The 24,991-nt window shown below is 35.1% G+C and overlaps 1 protein-coding gene across 6 annotated transcripts in view; it reads left to right on the top strand.

Annotated features, from left to right (window-relative positions):
* The window catches only part of KIF20B (kinesin family member 20B), a 75,222-nt gene extending 57,156 nt beyond the window's left edge, over nt 1–18,066 (top strand). For 5 of the 6 annotated variants that reach the window (XM_079900543.1, XM_079900541.1, XM_079900544.1 and 2 more), the window contains 9 exons: nt 424–551; nt 2,050–2,205; nt 5,941–6,117; nt 8,111–8,257; nt 9,656–9,853; nt 12,416–12,517; nt 13,131–13,281; nt 16,555–16,697; nt 17,826–18,066. In XM_079900543.1, the coding sequence (XP_079756669.1) occupies nt 424–551; nt 2,050–2,205; nt 5,941–6,117; nt 8,111–8,257; nt 9,656–9,853; nt 12,416–12,517; nt 13,131–13,281; nt 16,555–16,697; nt 17,826–17,903 (1,280 nt within the window). In that variant the 3' untranslated portion in view covers nt 17,904–18,066. Of the gene's footprint in view, nt 1–423; nt 552–2,049; nt 2,206–5,940; nt 6,118–8,110; nt 8,258–9,655; nt 9,854–12,415; nt 12,518–13,130; nt 13,282–16,554; nt 16,698–17,825 lie in introns of those variants that run through there. The other variant, XM_079900545.1, reaches the window with a different exon arrangement.
* Nucleotides 18,067–24,991: the final 6,925 nt, after the last annotated feature.

The raw sequence follows: 24,991 nt of genomic DNA, 5'->3' as shown, positions 1-24,991 counted from the left end.
ATAACTGGATGATAGCTTGCAGTGTTCCCCAGATGTTAAGAATAAACTTTCAACGGAGTTTCACCTCTGTATAGCAACTGGTATCATCTTATATGTTTATCTCAATAAATACTCTGACTGTATCCTTCAGAACACCATCAGCCGGTTGTTTTTGTTTTTAATTTTTGAGAACATGAAGTTTCCTGTATATTGGCATGCATTTATACTGTATAGTCAGAACACTATTCAATGGGTTATTGAGAGGTTTTTGTAGTTCTTCTTTAAGAATTTGGTAAGCTCTTAGAAGGGTCTCGGTTCTATCTTGGTCTGTGTACTTCTGCTTCTGGGCTCTGCTGATTCTTGTCTGTATCCCATGCCACATGTAGCTCTATGTGGTATAACTTTTGCATGTACTTTAAAAATAATTTTATGTTTTCAAATCAGAATTGGAAAAATGGAAGGAAAAATGCAAAGATTTGGAAACCAAAAGCAATCAAAGGTCAAATAAAGAACTTGAGGATAACACAGATGTACTTAATATAAAGCTCAGTAAGCTTCAAGATGAGTTACAGGTATGATTTTTATCTGTATATGTAATTGTATCTTTATATATATGCATTATATTTCTCATAAAAGGATAATTTAGTAAATATTTTATAATTAATTTAGATATGGCTGAACCAATAGCTGGGAAATGTTAATATATAATTTTTCAGTATACACTCAAGTGACACAGGGAAGAAATTCCCAAGATACAAGCTGCTAAGTAAGTGCCAATGAAAGTGCAGTGGTTGGGTCTTCAGTTTTACATATTTAATTTTTAAATCATCACTTCTTATGTCTTTGTACCTATTTTCTACGCTTTAAACTTCTAACTCATCAAATACTGCTGTGGAGAAGATGACTATTAGGAAAATTATTTTGATTATTGTAAATTTAATTATTAAGCTGGAAAAGAATAGAGTTGAATGTCTGAACACTGGAATACATTTGAAACTATACTGCTACAGAGAAGATATTCTGTTTTGTGTTTATATGTTTTTCCATGTTTAGCTTTCACATACTATGTGTAGAATACAACATATGGGGGAAATATTTTTTTAATGGGACTTAAAAATACTACGTAAAATTTTGTACATTTTATTTATTAGAAGTTGCAATCCAACTGTAGTTTTGGGATTGAAGAAAACATAACTGATTTTGAAAAGACTGCATCTAAATTATTTTCTTAAATTCAGGCTGTATATAATCAGATACTGAACAAATACAAAAGAAATCAGTTACTTTCTTTTGTAACTATTAATTATATACTTTAGAATTTACCCTTTCCATTCCATTAATTATGAAAAAAAATAACATTAATTACATTGAGAATGTTCATATTAAGGAATACCAGTATGTTCTACATTGTTCTAAAATAATGTGATCACATATCTTAGATAATAAACGGGATTTTTAAATACATAGCTTTTAATGTGGTATTACTGTTTTTGTTTCAAATGAAGTTTTACTTGAATGTATAAATTAGACATTTTTGAACCCAAAGGATCTATGGAAACCTCTTTGAAATTTACTGATCAACTATATTTTCTGTCCAGCTGTTCCTTAAACTAATAAATGTTTGCCCTGTTGCACAAGTTATTCTTTATTTGGCATCCTGTATACCCAGGAAAATTTTATTTTTGGAACCATACAATTAGAAATGACTACCGTAAGTCAATTTTTTTTTTTTAATCTGGCATTTAAGAAGGCTTGGTTCTCTGTAACTCTTTCAGAAATTTCAATTGTGTCTTCTTCTTAAGCTCACTGATGATGGAAAGTCCTCAAATGCACTTTATAGCAAAATCAAGTTTATAAACGAAATGACTATTTAGGAAAGCAAACCAACAATGTTCTTTTGATAATCTGAAATAAACTCAAATCTTGTCATTATTTAAAGAAAAACACTTGTTTTTAACTTTTTGAAGAGGTGAAATGAAAAGTGCTGGATTACATGGAAATGTTGTAAATACAGATTTATTAATTGCTTTTGAAGCATATGATAGTTACTTATGCTATGTATACATATAGGAATCTGAACAGAAATATAAAGCTGATAGAAAAAAATGGTTAGAAGAAAAAATGATGCTTCTCACTCAAGCAAAAGAAGCTGAGAATCTACGAAACAAAGAGATGAAAAAATATGCTGAAGGCAGAGAGCATTGTTTGAAGCAACAAAACGAAATGGTTGGTAACAATTATACTTTTTCTTCTATGTATTTCGCCTGCTTTCTTTGGTTTCTTAAATTTTTCCCTGGGATTCTTATATTCTTATCAGTATCTACATGGTTGCGTGGTTTTGTTTTTTGTCTTTTTTTCAAAGGCAGTTTGTCTGTTTGTAAGATGACTTTTCTAGCCCATTTTATCTTGAAGTTCTTATTGTTGGGGAAATAATTATATCTCAATATTTAGATTCAGAACTTAAAAATCTCTTCTTTTGACTGCCACAGGGTTATCCCTACTGTATTGTAAAACATTTACATTTTGAACTGTAGATTCTACTAACATGGTGTTTATATTTTACCTCAAAAGCTCATTTTATCAGGTCTTTTTTTTAAAGTCAACTAAACAGTTTCTAGAAGACTATAGGTAGAAATAACGTTCAGTTTTACATTGACTGGCTCTAGTTCTTAAGTGATTCTATCTTAGCTTGTCTTTTTTCCTCCTATTTAAATCGACAACTTAGTCTGTTTGACACTCAATCAGAAAAAAGAAGTTTAAAGTCATCATTGATCCGAGGAAAGCTGTTGAGTAATACATTAACATTATTTTTAAATGAAAAACTAGTTCTCTATTTACAGTAATAGTAACGTGGCAGTATCACATTGTCATCTATTGGCATTTCCTTTGTTAATGACAGAATTTTACTTATAGCAGCTAAACTTTCCTGTACAAACAGGAATGTTAATTTTCAATAAGTTAGGGATGATTTTTTCCAATGATTTTTAAAATTTTTTTATCTTTTTATTTTGAAATCATTTTATTTCCAGAAAAGTTGCAAAACTAGTACAGGGAATTTCTGTATACCTATCACCCAACTTCTGATGTTAGATCTTACATAACAACAGTACAGTGATCAAAACCAACAAATCAATATTATTATAGTACTGTTAGCTAACTTATGGACCTTACTAGAATTTCACCAGCTTTCCCACTGTTTTTTTCTGGATATAGGATCTAATCTAGGATACTACGTTCCATTTAGTTGTTGTGTTTCCTTAGAGTCTTGACTCTCTTTGTCATGTGACAAGTTATGTGAGACTAATACTTGTCATTACTACAGCAATGAGATGGCAATATATTTCACTTCATGTGCGAACTCCACATGACTGGAGGTACCTTCAGGAAGTGTTGGGTTGAGCAAGATTGTAATGCTGCATTTATCTTAACAGGAAATGTTGCTGCTGGTTCTCTTTCTGTCCACAGCCCATCCAACCTTCCTGGACAGTATTAAGAGGCAAGAAGTGAAATCAAAGCTCTTGGCTGTCATAGTCAGTCACTCTACCTCCAACCCAGGAATGGGCCTACTTTCTTTTCCTAATCAGTAGTCCCTCTAGCAGCAATGCCAGCAAGTAAACCTCCTTTGAGTTTTTAATCCTAGAGAAAGCTAGCTTTCTCCTTTCTCCCATATATTTCTTTACAATCGTACCTAGGATATGTGTCTATGATATTTAAGAAATAAATTGTTGATGTTTTTTAAAGCTTTTAAAATTGTAACATACATAACACAGTAAGTAAACAAAACAAACATATAGTTCAGTGAATTATTATTATAAAGCCAGCCCCCACTTAACTACCACCGAGTTTAAAAAATGGAACCCTCTTCTGAATGGTAATAACTGTTCTATCTTTTAATGTTAAACTTTAGTTTTGCTCATTTATGAATTTTATATAAATGAAAACATAAAAATATATAGAATGCATTTCTTGTGTCTGGTTTCTTTCACTCAGTATTATGTTTGTGAGGATCATTTATACTATTGCAGGTAACTGGAGTTAGTCTGTTTTCACTGCTGAATATTTCAGTGTATAAGTATACCTCAGTCTATTCAATTTAAAGTTGAATATATGTGGATTGTTTCCTGTTTGGGGCTGTTAATGCGTAAGATCTCCTGTTAACATTTTTATATATTTCCCTTAGTGCACATGTGTATACATTTCTATTGCCTGTATAGCCAAGAATAGAATTGCTAGTTGATAGGGTAAACGTATGTGGAACTCTAGTAGAATGCCAGACTGATTTTCAAAATAGTTGTATCCATTTATACTCCAACTAGTATTGTTGGATGTTTAGTTTATTGGCTCTGCCTATCCAAGTCCCCTTGCTTATCTTCTATTGGAGTACCTTTTTTTTTTTTATAGAAGTTCCTTATACTTTTATACTTTCTGGATAGGAGCGTGTTGCAGTTACCTTCTTTCAATCTCTGGTTTACTTTTTACTCTCCTGTTGCCTTGTTAGAACAGAAATTCTTAGGTATTGTAATTCATTTTCCCAATCTTTTCCTTTATGAACCTCAAGGGCATTTCTTACATTATTCCTGAAAAGTTGGGGGTTTTACCTTCCATATTTAGACCCTAGAAGTAATTTTTGTGTTGGAGTGAGACGGGGTAAAAGCGGTTGTTGTCACTGTAAATGTGTATTAATGATCGACCTGGTAGTACATGTTGAAGAAACTGTTTCTTTTTTACTGCTCTGCATCTTTTGTCATAAATCAGTTCTCCAAGCGTTAACTTTCATATATTGTGTGAGATTAAAATTAAGGTATTTTTCTTTTTTTCCATTTGGCTATTCAGTTGTTCCATCACTCTTTGTTGAAAAGATTGTCCTTTCCTCCATTGAAATTCTTTGGCATTTTTATAGAGTATCAATTGACCATAACATTTGTGGACCCTATCCTCTGCTTTCTAATGTCTGTCTATCCTTACGCCAATATCACGGTCTTGATTATTATTATTATAGTAGTCTTGAAATGATGTAGTGTGATTGCTCCTACTTTTTTTCTTTTTTTTTTTTTTTTTTGTGGTACGCGGGACTCTCACTGTTATGGCCTCTCCCGTTGCGGAGCACAGGCTCCGGACGCACAGGCTCAGCGGCCATGGCTCACGGGCCCAGCAGCTCTGCGGCATGTGGGAACTTCCCAGACTGGGGCACGAACCCGTGTCCCTTGCATCGGCAGGCGGACTCTCAACCACTGCGCCACCAGGGAAGCCCGTTCCTACTTTGTTCTTCATTTTCAACATAATTTTGACTGTTATGTCATTTGCATTTTCATATTATTTTTAGAGTCAGCTTTTTCATTTCTGTCAACACACACACACACACACACACACACACACGTACACGTGCGTGTGCGCTTGCTTGAATTTTGAAGTTGCTTTGACTCTAGATCTTTTGAGGGAGACCTGGCATCTTAACAATATTGAATCTTTTGATCCTTGAACACAGATTCTCTCTTTGTTTATTTAAGTGTTCTTTTATTTCTTTCAGCAATGTTTTGTAGTTTGTCATGTTTAGGTCTTGCACGTATTTTCTTTAATTTACCACTAACTATTTCATGATTTTTGAACCCAGTGAAAATGGTATTTTTAATTTTCATTTCTCTATTGTTTGTTGCTATTAGTTTTGTCATTTGTTTTATTGTAATTTTACCATCTCATTTCTCAAATATTGGGGGAAATGGTAGAATTAGTTTAAAAGCTGTAATTTTTTTATTGAAAGAAGTGCCCAATGTGAACATTTAAGATATATGAAGGCATTATGTGTTTGGCTTTATAAGTAAATATTTTATCGAGACTTGACTACATAATTTGTTATATATCCTGTTCACAGTTGTATTTATTGTGTTATTTAGAAATTCAGAAATTTCTTAGATTCATAATTTTGCAAGGTTTATTTTAACATTTTGTCCATATTCTGTTTAGGAAATGCTTCAAGCACAGTTGGCTGAGAAAGATGGTAACCTCCAACAGTGGCGGGAAGAACGTGATCAGCTGGTTGCAGCTTTAGAAATACAGCTGAAAGCACTGATCTCCAGTAATATACAGAAAGATAATGAAATTGAACAATTAAAAAAGATCACATCAGAAACTTCTAAAACAGTCAGTAGAATCATGTTCTTTCTATGCCTTTTTAAATTAAACATAGGAAGTATTCAAAATTATTTAATTGATTAACTTTTAAAGAATAAAAATGTAAGTAGATCAGTGGGGAATCATAGTTTGAAAAAATTATTTGGATAGGGGCTTCCCTGGTGGCGCAGTGGTTGAGAGTCCGCATGCCGATGCAGGGGACGTGGGTTCGTGCCCCGGTCTGGGAAGATCCCACATGCCGCAGAGCGGCTGGGCCTGTGAGCCGTGGCCGCTGAGCCTGCGCGTCCGGAGCCTGTGCTCCGCAATGGGAGAGGCCACAGCAGTGAGAGGCCTGCGTACCGCAAAAAAAATAAATAAATAAAAATAAATTATTTGGATATTGGTCATGAATTTTGAGTTTTCAGAGTTTATCATTATGGTTGACTCATCAATGACTAATTGAGAAATAGTACTTTCTCCAATATTTTGGTCATATCTCTTAGATAGAATAATTAGAAAATAAACAACTGATGATTTAGTCCCTAATCTGCCTTTAAAATGTGGAAATATGACTCAGCCTGAATGCTTGGTGATATTTAAATACTTGAACCCATCCTAAATTTATGATAAAGATACAAATTGTTTTTGAAAATAAGCATAATGGTGAGGAGATGTGAGTCATTCAGGAGCTACTTTTTTTTTCCCCCTTCTGGCTGCACCACATGGCTTGCAGGGATCTTAGTTCCCCAACCAGGGATTGAACCCAGGCCCTAGCAGTGAGAGCACCGAGTCCTAACCACTGGACCACCAGGGAATTCCCAGGAGCTACTTTTGTAATATTACATTGGGGCTAGGAACCCTAGGTAGAGAAAGTATTGCATTTCACAGATAGCTATTTCCCAGGTAAATTGAATCAGGGTACATCTGAAGCTAGTCTTTTCAGAGTAAATAATCTGCATTTGAAAATCTGCTGTTCCGCAGCCTTCAGACAATAATAAAATTAAATATGTTTGTGTGTATATGTCTCTTACATCAAAAGACTTCATGATTCTAAGAGAAAAACTGCTCAAAACAGAGATATTAGCATGTGGTATAAATTGCACAGAATAGAAAGTTAGAAAAACTAGGTATCAACTGCTGTCAGTGTGGTTTTGGGACCTTTAGGAAAATTACTTAACATTTCCAAACTTTAAAACAGAGATGATAATGTCTTTCTAATAGAATTGTGAAAATTAATCGAGAGCATTTGTAAAACAATTAGCACAGTTATTACCACAGTGGAAATCAGTACATGCTAGTTGCTTTCCCCATTATGAATGCAATAGCATCTTTTTTATTTGACAGTTATGGGTAGGTGACATAAGAGATGTATTTGACTTTTGATTTTGATGGTAGTGATTAGAAGGTGCACGTTGGAATTTATCAAGTTTAAAAATGTATTCTGATTTTTTTTATAGATCCCTTAAGTAGGGTTTAGGAATAGAGCATACCCTATGACTGATTAAGTGAGATGAAGAGTGTACAGCAAGGAAAGGTTTAGTTATCAGTATGGTCTTTTCTACTCGAATGCTATAGTTGCATTCCTAAGACATCTCTAGTTTTTCAAAATTGTGTTATCAAAGTGATTTTGGGGGTTCAAGCTCCAACTCAGTATAGACAGTGGTCATGTTATTTAATTTCTCTCTATTTCTTCATCTGGAAAGTAGGAATAACAATTCTTGCCAAATCTCAGAGTGGCAGTGAAAGTAAAATGAGAGAATATATGTAAAACACCTTGGAAGTTGAAAGTAATCTTTCAAATTTCTCTTTAGATCAGATTCAGAAGAGGCTGGAAAGTTGCCCAGCCTTTCCTAACTCTCTGAGGATGAAAGAGAAGAAGAAGGAGAGTTAGTTGGTCATTGAAGAAGTCTTTAATTACTTCCACTATTTAATTCACCCAAATCTTGATATTATATTCTTTAGGTGAAGTATTTTAATGTATATTCGGTTACGGTGGCTTGTTGCTTTAATATTTCCTTACTAGGAAAAACAGACCATGGATATCCAGCCCAGACATATGAGTTCAATGGATCCTGGCAGGGTTGAAACTGAACCTCAGTCAACAAGTTTTGGCAGGGTTGAAACTGAACCTCAGTCAACAAGTTTTGAAATTTCCAGGGATGAAGTAGAAGTGAGTATTTGATAACACAGTCCACTTTTTAACCCTCTTTACCAATGACCATTAATTACTAAATAATACTTGCAAGTATAATTTAATCAGTTGTTGTAGGTATCTTGCTATACAGTTAGCTGTGTGTGCTCTTGGCTATGGAAAGGAAAACTGAAGGCTTTTGAGGGGAGATGCAATTCTTTTGGGGAAATTTGGTCCCCAAATGGTATTAATTTCCTCTCAAAATGATACTGATCTCAAACAGATCTTTGATTATAAACAAATTTGATGGTCAGAAATAGGAAATCCCGCAAAAGATAAAATATGGATGACTATTTTCCCTCATAAGCAGTCCATTTAATAAGCATTCTATTAAATAGCATTTTTTGGAAATTTTACCCATTTTATAACTTTATCACCAAATCCCAATAACCTCACAATGAGTTTCCTTAGTTTGAAGTGGGCTTAGGGTTCTGTGACTTGCATTGGATAACGTAGTTTCTCAGATTGCCTATGAAATAGATAGAAATTCTATGTCACTTGTTGAAAATAAAATTACTTTTTAAATATTTATTTTAAAAACACATTTATTGGGAGCATTCATTGTTGGGAACCTTGCACCGAGGATAAAGACATAAGTAAGATATGATCGCCATCCTCAAGGAATAAGAAGTCTAATAAGACAGGTATTTAATGACTATCTTGTTTCACCTTATGGACTAAGTGTTATAAAGAGAGTGCTAAGAAGGAACACTGATGAGGAGGATATGATGAATTTTGCCTGAGTGGTTGTGGACGTGGATTAGAAAAAGTAACATCGTACTGGGTCTTGAAGGTGAATAGAAGTTTACCAAGCAGAGAATGGGAAGAGAAAGGCATTTTGATCTGGGGAAATAACACAAGCCATTCCTTACAAGGCTTCAGAAGAATCATGTGACTTCCACCACATGCTATCAGTCATGGAAGCCATTAAGGCCAGCCCCAATTCAAGGAAGGGGAATGAGACTCTGTCTCTCAGTGGGAAGAACAGTAAAGAATTTACAGAAAACTTCAGTTTACCATAACTAGGGTGCTTATTAAAAATCATTGACTCTTTCTTTGGAGAGTTCTGATTTAGTAAGTTTGTGGTAGGGTCCAAGAATCTTTTAAACAATTTCTCTAGATAATTCTTACGATGACACAGGTTTGGGAAATACTGATCTCTAAGTTTCTCTCAATTTTAACATACCATGTATAAACCTGGAGAAAGTAGATGATAACTCAGTCTTTCTGTCCTTGCTGTAGCAAATTTGATCAAGCAAACTTTTTATCTTTTCCAATTTATTGTTTTTAATAGGTAATTGAGACAGTTAATTTTTGGCAATTTAGAAATTCATATTCTGCAAATAAGATTTGTTTTCCTTTTAAATTCTGTTGTAGGATGGATCTGTAGTCCTTGACTCTTGTGAAGTGTCAACAGAAAATAATCAAAGTACTCGATTTCCAAAACCTGAGTTAGAGATTCAATTTACACCTTTACAGCCAAACAAAATGGCAGTGAAACACCTGGGTTGTACCTCACCAGTGACGGTTAAGATTCCCAAGGCCCGGAAGAGGAAGAGTAATGAAATGGAGGAGGTAAATACTTAACTATTAAGTGAATTAAACAAGTAAACCTTATTATTATTAAGCTCAGTGATAATATATAGTTAAACTCTGTTACATTGCCCTCCTATTCATAAGCACTGCTATTAGAGACCAGAATCATAGTTTATGGTATATTTAATACTGTTTTAAGAATATTACTGTGGTGAATAGTCCTCAAACAAAAAGCTTATAGATTTTAAAATATATAGATTATTCCTTCTTTTAGTGAAGCTATGACAGGTCAAATGGTGGTGAATTTTACTAGCGAGCTATTTCAGTATACCGGTCCTGTTCAAACTCAGTCACTTTCCCTCCAATGGAAGAGAAAAGGGGTTGATAAAAGGAATTAGAGAAACTGAAACGACTAACTTGCTTGAATATAATCTTTGTCATTTAACTAAAATCTTAGGTCTCTATGATCATAGTTGGTTTCAGAAGAGAAATTCTTCTTCTATGAGCCAGTATTAAAATTTGGGTCTCAATTTAGTGGTAGGCCAAGAACTATTTACTTCTCTCTGCCGCAGCTTTCTGATCGTGGGGTTACCAAACCTTCTATCATATTCTAGCCAGTCACATAAACTTTCCGATCCTCACTTCCCTCCTTTCGGAAATAAAGAATTAGATATAATATATTTAAAATGTTGTGCTTTTATTCCACATGTGGTAGATACATAATAAATGGCAATATTTATGTTAACAGAAATATTTATGTTTAAAACTATAATTATAAACTCTCTGGCACAATAACTTTTTTCCAACTTGTCTTTTTCACGCCTTTAAAGAGTAGTATGTTTTCAAGTTGGTGGAAGAGCAGAAATAATATTAACCATACTCCTGAGGCTCTCTGTCAGGTAATACGTTTGCTGAGTGAATATTATTTAGCATATTTCCTTCTACACATAGAACACCTTTAGCGATTGTTTTGGAGCGCCTTAGTTAACTTTTATTCTATATTTATTTAATTTATATTTAGTACACTTTAGATACCATTAAGACACAGTTGACCCTTGAACGACATGAGGGTTAGGTGCCAGCCGCAGCGCAGAAAAATCTTGTGTAACTTACAGTCGGCCCTCAGTATGTGAGGTTCCTCATCCGTGGATTCAACCAACTACAGATCATGTAGGGATGTAGCATTTACTAACTATTGAAAACAATCAGTGTATAAGCAGACTCATGCATTTCAAACCTGTTTTGTTCAAGGGCCAACTGTACTAAGTAGTTTAATTTCATCATCTTTGTTAACATGGTGACTAACATCTATGTTGACTTGATTCATTTTTTTCAAAGGAAAAGGAAAAATCGGTTGTATACTCAGAGGGTTAAGATAAAGTTATTTTATTCATTTTACTGCCGGCATATACTCCCAGTTTCAGAATAGATACACAGATTGTTGTAGGGTAAACCATGTAGAAACTTAAAAGTTTTAACTGATTTTGCTAGCTCTTTACTGCTGTAATAAACTGAGTGTTGTAAAGTCCTCAGGAAAATAATTTATGCAGTGCTATATTCTAATCTAGTGAAGACTCCAAAGAGCTCTTTATTGAACACTACAAGTATGATGGAGTTACAATCTTTCTTCCTTTGCTTCCCCTGATTACCATCTTTCCTCTTTTACAAAATCTTCTTGTGATTCTTAAGACTTTACTGGGTAACTTGAATTCTGAGGTTCAGTCATGATCTCTCTGCTTCTGTTCTTGCCTTTTTTTTTTCCTTTTATGCTTATAATCTTTAGTACGACTAATATTTGCACAAGTTCAGTTCAGTTAATGTACTACAAAAGACTTTGTCTTAAGATTAAGTGGGGAAAAGAAGAGTGAGAGGTCATGCCTTTTTAGTAGCAAAAACAGATTGTATTTCTTAACTTTCACGTTTTACCTGTGCTTATACTGCAGAGTTTTGTTTTGTTTTCAGTGTCACTAAGTATCAATGAGAGGTTATGCTCAGCATGATTTGGGAGTTGGGAAAGGTGTAGATAAATATATTGCTATGTTGTATTGTCAAGATGGGGTTCAAATAAAAGCTGTTATCCCTTCATTTAACTAATGTAATTTCATCATGATGCATGTGAAAAATTCATACCTTCAATCATTTTGTGATAAAAACATGTATTGCATCATCATGCTGTGTGCTTAAACTTACGTATGTTATATATGAGTAATATTTCAATGAAGTTGGCAAAAAACATTGTACCTTCAGTCAGGGTTTCTCAACTTCAGCGTGATTGACATTTTCAGCCAGATATTTCTTTGTTTAGGAGAGTTCAATGCCCTGTACATTTTAAGGGGTTTTTAGCAGTATTCCTGGCCTCTACCCACTAGTTTCCATTAAACCTTCCCCTTATCCCCAGCAGTGACAACCAAAAATATCTTCAGACAATGCCTATGTCCCCTGGCGTCAGAATTGCCCCTGGTTAAGAACCATTTTCTTGTTTTGTTGTTGTTTGTTTGTTTGTTAGTTTGCTTTTGTTCTTTTTTTTCCTCCCCTGGAGTCTAGAGAGAGAAAGAAAACACTGTCAAGAAATTAATCAGTGCTGAAATTCATTATTTTTAGGACTTTGTGAATTTTGAAAATAAGAAGAATGCTACACCCAGAACTAATTTGAAGTCCCCTGTTTCTGAGCATAGAAATTCTTCTGTCAAAAAGGAACAAAAGGTTTGTCTTCTAATTTGTCCAAAATTGACCATTTTCATAACTTACATTTATAAAGTAGAAGATGAAAATAAAAATGTCAAATTTGATTAGTAATAATTATTCAGAAGTTGGGTTTTGTCCAGTTATAACTTATTTGTCTTTCGTCTTCTATTCATCTAATTCAGCTCTGAATATATAACCTTTGGCATTTGGCAAGTAGCAGGTACCCCTTGATGTGTTCACCTCTGACTTATCATTCTATCACACTCATTCTCTGGCCCTTTCATCCCTCTCCTTATATTCTTTTTTTTGTGTGTGTGGTACGCGGGCCTCTCACTGTTGTGGCCTCTCCTGTTGTGGAGCACAGGCTCAGTGGCCATGGCCCAGGGGTCCAGCTGCTCCACGGCACGTGGGATCTTCCCAGACCGGAGCACGAACCCGTGTCCCCTGCATCGGCAGGCAGACTCTCAACCACTGCACCACCAGGGAAGCCCCCCTCTCCTTATATTCTTAATCTCAAGTTCCCTGCCTGAGAATTCATAACCTGTGCCTGACCTCTTTAATTCAACTATGGCTGTAACTGTTTCCTTCTAACATTCCTCATCAACAATAACAAGAAGTGTTTGTTTATTAGGTTTCCACACGCCCATCATCTAAGAAAACTTATTCTTTACGGAGTCAGGCATCCACAATTAGTGTAAACGTGCCTGCTAAGAAAAAAGAAGGAACGCTACAGAAATTTGGAGATTTCTTACAACATTCTCCAACTATTCTTCAATCAAAAGGTTTGCCGAATATTAATTAAATGACCTTTTACGTTAGATATATGGTGTTTTCTAATATCTGATTGGTGTATAAACTCAACAACAGTGACTATTATATTTCCAGTAGACAGTGTCTCATGTTAGGTATTTAGGGAGGAAACATGAAAGGATGATATGCCTTGGTGTTCACTGGGTAATGGAAGAGAAAGATCTGTATTTAAGTAATTAATTGATGCAGAGAAGGCTGCTTAATGTAATAGTTGTAGAGATACAAGGAAAGTGCATGGTAGTATTGGAGGAAGAGAGCTGTTTGTTTGGGGGCTATGGGAAGATTTTATAGAAGAGATGGGATTTAACCTGGGTGTTGAAATGTTGGAAGATTATACCTCCTAGAGATAACCACTGTTAGTATTATGGTATATTTTCTCCTACTGTTTTTTTCTCTGCATGTAAAAACATTACCTAATTATATATATCAAAAGCATATATTTCTATAAATATGTATTGAGTTTAGTTGCTTAATGCTTTTTTCTTTATAATATAATGTAGACATACTAATACTTTTGTATTGATATGTGCTAAGATATATATTCTCTCTATACACGTATACATAAATATATATTTATATACACATCTACCAGAGGGAACAGTTGTAACACAAATAGAGTACCAGGAAAGTGTAGGGAATGTGCAGGCAATTACAGGTAGCAATATGCATCTGGCATCTAGAATGTGGAGAGATTATTGGGAGGAAGGGGGCACGAAGGAGTGAGTTTTCATTAGAGTACCTGAATGGTAGCAATAGGGTAAATTGGAGACTGGAGGTGGGGAGAATGAGGAGGGGAAAGGACTGAAAGCAGGGACAGCTGAATTTAGTCAGATTGGTTGTGTAAAAATACTTTCTGTAAAAACTTAACCGCAGAGCTTCCCAAACTTTCTTGGTTCACAGCGCCCTTAATGTCTCAGTAATTTTTTTCATTGTGTCCATGCACTCAAAGAAACACCTAATAGTTCCATCCGTTAATACTTAAGGCCAAACAATCACTGAAAATTCAGCTCCTGAAAATCCAGGTTGCCAAAATATGTAATCATCAGAAGGAAGGCAATGTGATATCTTTTTGAAACTGAACTACCCTGAGTTACAGAGTGTCACTGTTTTCCTCAAAAATTTAAAATATTCGGAGCTGCTCTCGTGAATTTGCTGCAGCATGTCTTGGTACACAGTTTGGGAACTTCAGACTTAGACCCATTTGTATATATTTTTCAAAAAATATATACATTCTTTGAAAGGTATAGTTTGTATAAGCATAGAAAATATCTGGAGAGACAAACAGCAAACTGTTAAATGTCTAAATTTGGAGAGGTGGGACTTGTTATTTTAGATGCTTCTGTATTTTATTTAAATTATGTTGACCGTTGCTTATATATTAAAAAGAAATATGTTTTCAAGGAGAGGGAGGTACCCACCTGGTAATGACTCCCTTGTCCTTAACAGCTTCCCTACCTATATACCCGGTGTGGAATTCTTAAAAACTTATTTCTAGTAATATAAAGTATCCCTGTTGGGGATTGTAACTGCAATACATGTCTGTTGTTGATCACTTGGAAATAAAGGGAGAGAAGAAGAAAACAGAGATCAGTGCTTAAAATTCTGCTGCTCTGATAACTACTGTTAATCCATTACTCAGTAACGCTGGTTTCCCAGTTTATCCCTTTTGTCTGTCTCTTATCCATTCAGTACATGGAAGCCAGAGTGATCTTTTCAAAGTGCAGAATGAATTATTTAAACTATATAACTTTTTGTTTTCTTATTATCTTTTCCAGTAGACTATAAGCTCTACAAGTGCAAAATGTCTGTCTAGTTTACATCCTCAGCTCTTAGTATAGTGGTTGGCACACAGTAGTGAGGAATTTCGAAGCTCCAGGCCAAAATCCTATGTGTGATTTGTTTCAGGCTGACCTTAGGCAATTACAAAGGTTTTACCTGTTAGGTCTCATGAGGGAAAGCTACCGTCCCCACATCAAACTTGATACACAGCCAATGCGTCCTAGTCTGTGAAGGGAGTTAGTCAAGGACTCAGGTCTCTTGCCAGCCATACTCTTACACATATCTGCATTCCTAGCCTAGGTGCCTTCATTTGTATCCTATTAATTGGGAGCCTTCAGTAGAGAACGTCCTCAGGCATCTCTGCCAAAGACGTTATGACGGGGAAGTGGAGGGAAACTTGAAGACACTTTTCTCCACTCTGACTCTACTTTTCCGCTCCTAGCCCTCCCCACTGGTCTCCAGCACCAAGGTCCATAAAACTGCAAGTGCAAGAGCCTTTTGTTTAGGGCTTACTTGGCAATAAGATCACCCCAACTTCTGTGCTGATCCACCTGACCCAGACTGTGCATTATTCCACGGGGGAATGTAGAAGGGCGGTGGGAGTTGGCGCTTTCTCAGGTTTAGCCTCTTATTCAACTGCAGTTAAGTGGTTAAAGGCTTTAACTTTCATTTTGACTTGTCTTAATTAGCCACTCTGACATCTGGCAGCTCAGCTCTCAGGCTCAGCTCAGCCCTTGACAAGTAGACCTCAGTTCAGCATGTTTCCTTAAATGTGTTTTCTATTTAAAAAAATATATAGTTGATATCATATGTACATGGATTTTCTATCCAGAAGTTTTCCCAAATGGAAGTATGTTTTCTGTTAAAATCAATATGTGTCTATTAAAAAAAAAGCATATGTACAAAGTAAGAAATTTTAAAATTCCTATTCAACTTACCAGAAGCAATCAGCTGTTAACAATTTGCTTTCTTTTACTCTGTGTGTGCATGTGCACGCGTTTGTTAACTAGAAGTAAAGGGCTCACAAGTTACTTTCACTTAATATTCATTGTGGACGTCTTTACGTGTGAGTACTGAACTAGCTCTACCACCTTATTGTTCTTAGTGATGCATGGTCCACTATATACGTATCCTGATCTTTTCCTTAATGTAGTATAAACCTCTTCCAAGTCATTAAAGATGCCTGAGTTTTACTGGTTGTACTATAATTTACCAAACCTTTTCAATATGTTGAACATTAGTGAAGTGATATTTTATTTATTTGCCCTTTTATTTTTGCTGTTGATCATTAATTTGTGTGTTTATTAGGCATTTAATTCTTTTTTCTTTGTGAGTTTTCTATTCGTGTCCTTTTACCATTTATAAATTGCAGTGCTTTTCTTTTTAATATGGTTCTTTATTAAGGATTTCAAATATTTGCAGTTAGAAAATTATTTCAAGATTTAACTAATGTATTTTTTTCATAGCAAAGAAGATAATTGAAACAATAAGCTCTTCAAAGCTCTCAAATGTAGAAGTAAGTAAAGAAAATGTGTCTCGACCAAAACGGGCCAAACGGAAATTATACACAAATGAAATTTCATCTCCTATTGATATATCTGGCCAAGTGGTAAGCTACTATTTAAGTTTTCTTAAAAGTAAAACTGTTTATGTTCTTCTTAATTCTGAAGTATTCATAACAATTTGAATTATATAATGGTTTGAACTTTTATTCTGTAGACCATATCTCTTAAAACACGCTTTAAATGTACTTTTGGTACTGGATGTGTTAAATTTATAGTAATTGAATATAAACGCTGCATTAATGTATACAAGTGTCACATGCATCTGCATTTATAAACTCATAAGAGCAATTTTAATTCCATCAATAGAATTATCACTATTTAATAATTTATTGGCTTCTAACATCTGTTTTTCTTATTATCTTTATCACAAGAGTTGTACAAATCTGGCCCTAAGTCTGCCTGCTAAAAATATAGAATTGACATTCAGTCATTTCCTCCCACTTTCCCTCTAAGGCTTCCAGGTTTTCTTAAGAAAAGACTATATAGATTGTCACCCTGACTTTATGACTCATTCTCCTTACTTAGAACAGGCTGTTCTGTTACAGGGAAAGTTCTAATTTTCTGTCATTTTTGCATCTGCCTAGTGGATGGAAGTGAAGGTAGAAAAGGAATTAAAGAAAAAGCCTTCAACAGAAAATGGCCAAGAAAAATCGGGAGAGACCTTTTGCAACAGTAGCTATCAGATATAAGATAGACACTTGAAGCAAGTAGTAAAGAATTAGGATCATTAGGTCATGCTTTTGGAAGTACTGTTCCCTTGGTTACTTTTCTCCATCTGTCTGATAAGTACATAATTTTCTCCCTTGGCTGAAGTTATTTCTTTTCTTAGTTGCAAAATAATGCTGTTTCTACTTTCTAAGTTATATACTTGTTACTGCAAAAAATCATTTCCTAAAAATTATTTGAGGCACTTGTCTCCAAATATTTTAGTAATTATTTCAAGCTATGAATTCAGTAAAAGTGTGGATTATTTTAATTCCAGAATTAGGTAGTGTTGAAAGAATCTTTTATAAAATCTACTACCTTAGACATGCTTTTTTATAGAAGATTGTATATCTGCAGTCCAGGAGGACAGAAAGTACTGTCATGGAACGTGAACATAGCTTATTAATTGTAAGCAAAATTTCATTTTTATTTTTATTTATAAAAAATTATGAAATTGTTAATTTCAGATTTTTATGGACCATAAAGTGAAAGAAAGTGATCATCAGATTCTCAAACGACGACTTCGAACCAAAACAGTCAAATAAATCACTTATGGAGAATGTTTTAATATAAAATTTATATTCATAATCATTATAACTTGCATCCTGACCTTTTAAAGATAATTGTATATACTATGATGCATCAAATCCCTTTGTGTGTACATTGCTATTTTATAATAGTGTAATTTTAATTCAATAAAGAAAATAAGTCAACAGTAAGTTTGCTTGTCTACTTTTCTAAGGCTTTTAAATAATAGCTTCTTTTCAAACTGTATGTATTTTCCTGTTATCCCAGGCGTGGGACCAGTGAGGAACCTAGGAAAGATACTGTTATTTTTTGTTTGTTTTTCTATACATAGATATCACAGGTCAGATATTTGGTTTACTTATATTTAACAGTGTTTTAGGAATTGCTTTTACTGTATCTGTTAGGAAATACAGGTAATTTTACATATCTGTTTGGATTATAGCTGAGATTCAGGGAGTAAGTGTGTACAAGTCTTCTAGTTGCTAAAATATGTATGCACATAATTTAGAAAAGATCTCAGGCCTTTAATTAGAATGTCTTTTATTTTTAAATAATTGAATAGAGTTGGTTTTCTGATTTTTCCAGGACACAGAAGATTAGACGCAAAAAGTTAGAAGGGAAGAGGCGATAACATCTAGAGGCCAAAAAATTATACTGTTATCTAGGGAAGATAGAATTTTAGACCTGGAGAGACCTTAGAAATACACTTTCCTCATTTTATAGATGAGAAAACCGAGACCCATAAAATTTACTTTTTCAAGTTCACACAACTAACGTATATTAAGCTTTGGTTTAAAAAAATACCAATAAGGAACAAAAAACAAAGCAGAGGCCTCAAGAATTGTTGCCAACTGGGGCTTTTTAAGAGCACACATTTATGCATCTGAAACCTTTAAGGTTTCATTGGATTTTAGCATTGTTTACTATAATCATGTCCCTGAGACAGGAGTAAAAGTTATCTTTGGTGTCTTGTTTAGGAGACACTTATATGTGTTTGGGGAAATTTTCCATCAAAATAGTTAATTTAAAACTGAAACCTCTTTAAGCATGAACATGTTTTTATTATGCTACATGGTTTCATGCTAATATATATTTATATACACACACACACACACACACACGTGTATATATATAATTGATCCTCATTATTCACAGATTACATGATTACAAATTTGCTTATTTGGTAAAATTTATTTGTCATCCCCAAATCAGTACCTAGGCACTTTTGTAGTCATTCTCAGACATCCCCAGAGTGGCAAAAAATTTTAGTCACCCAACATGCACGTTCCCAGCTAAGGCTGAACAAGATTACACTGGCTTCTTGTTTCAGCTCTCATACTGTAAATGAGTGTCTACATCCCAGAATGTAGACTGAAATCAAGCCTCAACAACATCTGCAGAGGAGACAGTTTGACAATTGGAAGGGCTTGAGAAATACCTTGGGCTTTCCACATGCTTATACTAACAAAGCATAACACCAAGTCTGCATAAGTTGAAAGCAATCAGTAATCAAAATGCCTACTGGAACAAAAATCAACCCTTCAGAGGAAGATATAGCACAGATTCTCTTTCACATATCTTTTATAATGTGTGACATACCAGTCAAAAATTAGTATATATGGAAAGAAACAGGAAAATGAGTCCTATGGTAAAGAAAAAAACATGAAAATAAATCTTGACATGGCACAACTGTTGAATTTTGCAGAAACTTTCAAGCAGCTGTTGTGCGCATGTTCAGATTTAAAGGAAATGCTATCTCAATGAGTAAGGCAAAGGGAATCTCAGCAGAGAGATGGAAAGAATAGAGAAAACAAGTGGAATTTTTAAAACAAAAATAACTGATGTAAACAATCTGGATAGATTTAACAGCAGATTAGAGGTGTCAGAAGAAAGTATCAGTGAACGTGAAAACAGATCAATTAAAATTGTCCAATCTGAGGATAAGGGAGATTGGAGAAAGAACAGAGCCTGAGGGTCCTATGGAATAATATCACATGGATTAACAGGTGTAATTGGAGATCCAGAAGGCTAAAAGAATGAAAATAGGGCAGAAAAATATACTTGAAGAAATAACAGCCAAACATTTTACAACTTTTATGAGGAAACATTGGCTTTGAAGCACTGTAAACTCCAATTAAGCTAAATCCAAAGAATAGTACACCTGGGAAAATCAGAGTCAAACTACTAAAAACCAACAATAAAGAGAAAACTCTGATAGGAAAAACCAGCAAAGTCTTGAGAAATACAACAGGGTGCAGATAAGCCGCCGACCTGGAGAAAATATTGGAGTATGTACAGGCAGAGCACGTATATATAAAAATATATTAAAAACTCTTAAAATTGTAGTGAGAACACAACCAACTCAACAAAAATCTGGTAAAAGACTTGAATAGGTGCTCCACTAAAGAAGATACAGGCAGTGATCAGTATACTGTATGTATATTGTATATTGTCACTGTACATATGAAAAGATACTCAAGGTTATTGGTTATCATGGGAAGGCAAATTAAAGCCACAAGTAGAAGTAAAACTGCAGTTGAGAGAAGGAAGATCAGTGATTGCCTTGAGGCTGCGGTCAAGAGATGGGATCCGAGGACATGAGGAAACTTCTTGGGGAAATGGCTATATTCTATGCCTTGATTGTTTTGTATTCTGTATGCAATTTCTAAACATAAAATTGTCTTTGAGGGCTTCCCTGGTGGCGCAGTGGTTGAGAGTCTGCCTGCCGATGCAGGGGACGCAGGTTCGTGCCCTGGTCCGGGAAGATCCCACATGCCGCGGAGCGGCTGGGCCCGTGAGCCATGGCCGCTGAGCCTGCGCGTCCGGAGCCTGTGCTCCGCAACGGGAGAGGCCACAACAGTGAGAGGCCCGCGTACCGCAAAAAAAAAAAAAAATAAATAAATAAAATTGTCTTTGAAATGAATGAATTTTATTGTATGAAACTTTACCTCAGTAGAAGGATTTTGGCTTCTAGCATGATATTTAAAAGAAAATTTTTTTTTCCCTGTAGAGTAACTGCACTCGTTCTTTATTGTGGCAAGAGATCATACTTTGGAAAATGTTTTGGAGGCATATTTTGACAAAAGAACTGTAAGGTATGGTGACTTAAAAGTAATAGAATTATAATTGAAGCATTTTATTAAAGCTCACTTTAGAATACAGGTATTAATAATTCCACTTGATGAAGTGGTTGATAGCAGCTTTGGGCGACAGTTTGAAAATCTGTAGCTGGAATTCAAAATGGAATATAAGACAAGTGTAAGCTGAATTAATTCTAAATGCCTTAGGGGAGATCATTAGAGGAATCTTGTGAAGCCTTTTGTAAAGGAAATAATAAGTGTTAATACTTAGGGTAATCACGTTCTAATTTATGTGTTTTATAAGTTTAATTTTTTTCTTATGTAAAGTTATACCTGATTTGTGATTACAAGTCAGGTTAGCAAATGCTTATCAAAAGCTGATGATAAATACTATTTAAAAGCATAACAGAAGAAAGCTAGATGTTGTATATCTAAAAATGGAAAGAGGATGTATACTGCTGAGTTCTCCTTTGGTTACAGTTTTTTTCGTCTTCAGTAGCATTCAAGAGAAATAAAGACTTTATATTAAAGTTAACGGAACAACTTCAAAGAAAATTAGTAAAATATTATTGGTAGTATGTTAAACAAGCCTGTTACATTTTGTCCCTATGGCTTTCAGAGGTTTGTTCATCACTTGATCCAATTATACCAGTTTTTGCAAAGTCGTAGTCCAATATTCTGAATATTCTCACTGATCTGAGTCTCGAATCTCAAACAGAAGGAGGAACCCACGAACGTGATGTTCTGATTACTATAATCCACCATACCAAATTGTGCTTCACTTCCCAGCTGCCCAGCTTCCCTAATCTTGGTCGTCTTCACTACTTTGGAGCAAGATGAAAGTACTGTACTTTACATATTTGATCTCCGCCTACAACCATCACTGCAGATGTAATTGCTATGATTGCAGTTTGGTCAAGATGGGCATTTTCCTGCCCCTCCACATATTTGGTAAAGCATAGTAGCTATCAGTATATCTGCTTTGGCTAAATCCCAAAGAATGACCAGACTGGGCACTAGACTGGAATTTTACTGGCTAATTTGAATCTTCAAAGCTTTTCATTTATTATAGATGACTAGCAGCTTTGAACCAATATCTGAACTCTGTCTCAGTGTCACACACACAGTCAAGTCCCTAGTTTCCCCAAATATGGAACTAATTAAGGAACTACTATGTATAAAATAGGTAACTAATAAGAACTTACTGTATAGTACAGGGAACTCAATACTCTGTAATGCCTATATGGGAAAAGAATCTAAAAAAGAGTGGGCATATGTATAACTGATGCACTGCTGCTGTACAGCAGAAACTAACACAACATTGTAAATCAACTATACTCCAATAAAAATTTTAAAAATTAAAATCAGTAAGAAAATATCTATATTTCCCCCCCCCCCAAATAAAAAGGAAACTTAGGCTTTGCTTAGACCTGTTTCATGGCCAAGTAGGCTAAACTTTCATAAATGGGAGGCTTCATTGTGGCTTTTTGAACCTAAGGCTTGAGCTAGCAGAGACTAGTATAATTAATAGTTAGCTAAAAATTTGGTCTTTGGTTCTAAAACTCACTTTTTATTTTCTCTGATTATACCTTCCATGTGCATCAAGAACATAAGTTTATGTAAAATAGCAGATGGGCCTCGTGGTATGGACTTGGCATGACTAGGTTCTATATACAATCTAAATTGAGAGATACACTTTCTGTGCAATGTGTGCACCAATTCAGCAATATGATGACCGATGGCTAGTCCCACCAAACTAGTGCAGTTAGGCCAGTAGTCTAGCAGGGTGTGCTTCAAGAATACGATTTATATATTAACACTTAGCCCCCCTGTATTATCATTCTGTTTATCATTTGTTTTGGGACACTGCTTGTCCTTAGAAGACCATTTTAAAACTTATTTAGCAACGAATAACCATGAATAATCATTTACAACACCCAAATGATGTTCTTGAGATAAAATATGCACATGGATTAGTGGTAAAAGTTAAAACTAGTTTTTGAAAATTTTAATAGAAAACAAATGAGAGATTTAAAATATTCTCTCAGATAACACATTAAGTGGAAATTTGAAGACAAGATACATATCGTTGACCAGTGATCCAGTAGACCAGGGATCGATTTAGTAGACCACAGCCATGCCCTTCACTTATATATCTATAGTTATATTCATACTATAGTGACAGAGTGGAGTGGCTGTGACACCATGTGGTCTGCAAACCCTAAAATTTTTACCATTTGGCCCTACACAGAAAAAGTTTGTTGGCTCTTGTAGTAGACAGTCCAACATACCTAATGCCAGTTGGCAACTGGTACACATCCAGTAAGGTGCCAAACATGTTTGTTCATCATAAATAAGAGGAAGAGCCTAAAAGTGTTTAGTATTATTTTTTAAAGTAAATTTTGATTAAAATTTTAATAGATTTAATAACATCTGTAAATGATTTGTGAAGCATTACTTTTTGAGGAACATAGTTTGGAAGGACTGCCCGAGGTCCTTGTTACTTAAAGTGCAGTCAATGGCCCGGCAGCCTGGGAATCCCTTGGAAGCTTGCTAGAAATACAGAAGCTTGGGCTCCACCCTAGACTCCTGGAAAAAAGCTGCCTTTTTAAACAGGATCTCCAGGTAAGTCATGTACAGTAAAGTTTGAGGAGCACTGCCAGTTACATCTCATCAATTAAAACTCTTCCACTGGGCTTCCCTGGTGGCACAGTGGTTGAGAGTCTGCCTGCTAATGCAGGGGACATGGGTTCGAGCCCTGGTCTGGGAAGATCCCGCAGGCCGCAGAGCGACTGGGCCTGTGAGCCACAACTACTGAGCCTGCGCGTCTGGAGCCTGTGCTCCGCAACGGGAGAGGCCGCGATAGTGAGAGGCCGGCGCACCGCGATGAAGAGTGGCCCCCGTTTGCCACAACTAGAGAAAGCCCTCGTACAGAAATAAAAAGCCAAGCATTTGAAGCCCTTTAAAAAAAACAAAACCAAAAAAATTCCTCCACTTAAGGAGAAAAGCACAAGGAAGACTCGATTCTTAACTATTTTTTAATATCCTGGTTTTTTTAAATCTTTAAAAATTTGAAGTACACAAAACTGTATACAGCTCAATGAATTATCACAAAGTGAATACATCTATCTAATGAAAACTCAAAGCAAAAATTCTATCATTACTCTCTTTCCCCGTCCCAGGCATGACATCTCCCTATTACTGAAAGGTATGCAAGAGAGAGGAGATATGGGGATATATGTATAGCTGATTCACTTTGTTATAAAGCAGAAACTAATACAACACTGTAAAGCAATTAAACTCCAATAAAGATGTTAAAAAAAAAAAGGTAAAGGTAACCAACTATCTTTTTTTCTGGCCGTGCCACTAGGCATACAGGATCTTAGTTCCCCAACCAGGGATCCTCGAACCCAGACCCCCTGCAGTGGAAGTGAGGACTCTTAGCCGCTGGACCACCAGGGAAGTCCCAACTATCTTAATTTCTAACAGCATAGAATTCAAAAAAATATGCATTTGTTCTGTCTGACACCATTTGTGCTAAATTACACTTGTCACATTTATCCATGTTTTCCTTTATAGTTTTTTCACTTTTATTGCTATGTGGTATTCCATTATATATCACAATTTATCCATTCTACAATTGACGGACATTTAGTTTTCTAGTTTCTTGTTATTTACAAATAATGCTGCCATAAACATGCATATCTATGGGGTGTACCTGGAATTGAAATTGCTAAGTCATAGGATATATTTGTATGTTCAACTTTAGAAGATACTACCAGTTTCCCAAAATGTTTGTAGAAAAGTACATTATCACTAGCAGGGTATGAGAGCTGCAGTCACTCACAATCGCTTAGTATTGTATGGTTTTATTTTGCATTTCTTTGATTACTAATGAGGTTGAGATCTTTTCATATATTTTTTGACTATCTCCTTTTATTAAGTCCTTTGCCCATTTTTAAATTATGTTGTCAGTTTTTTCCTTATTTATTTTTAGGAATTCTGTATCTTCTAGATATGAGCTC

Source organism: Stenella coeruleoalba, assembly GCF_951394435.1.
Source record: "Stenella coeruleoalba genome assembly, chromosome: 16".
In the NCBI taxonomy this organism is placed as follows: Eukaryota; Metazoa; Chordata; class Mammalia; order Artiodactyla; family Delphinidae; genus Stenella; species Stenella coeruleoalba.
Note: the sequence above shows the minus strand (reverse complement) of the source record. Positions and strands in the feature narration are given on the sequence as shown.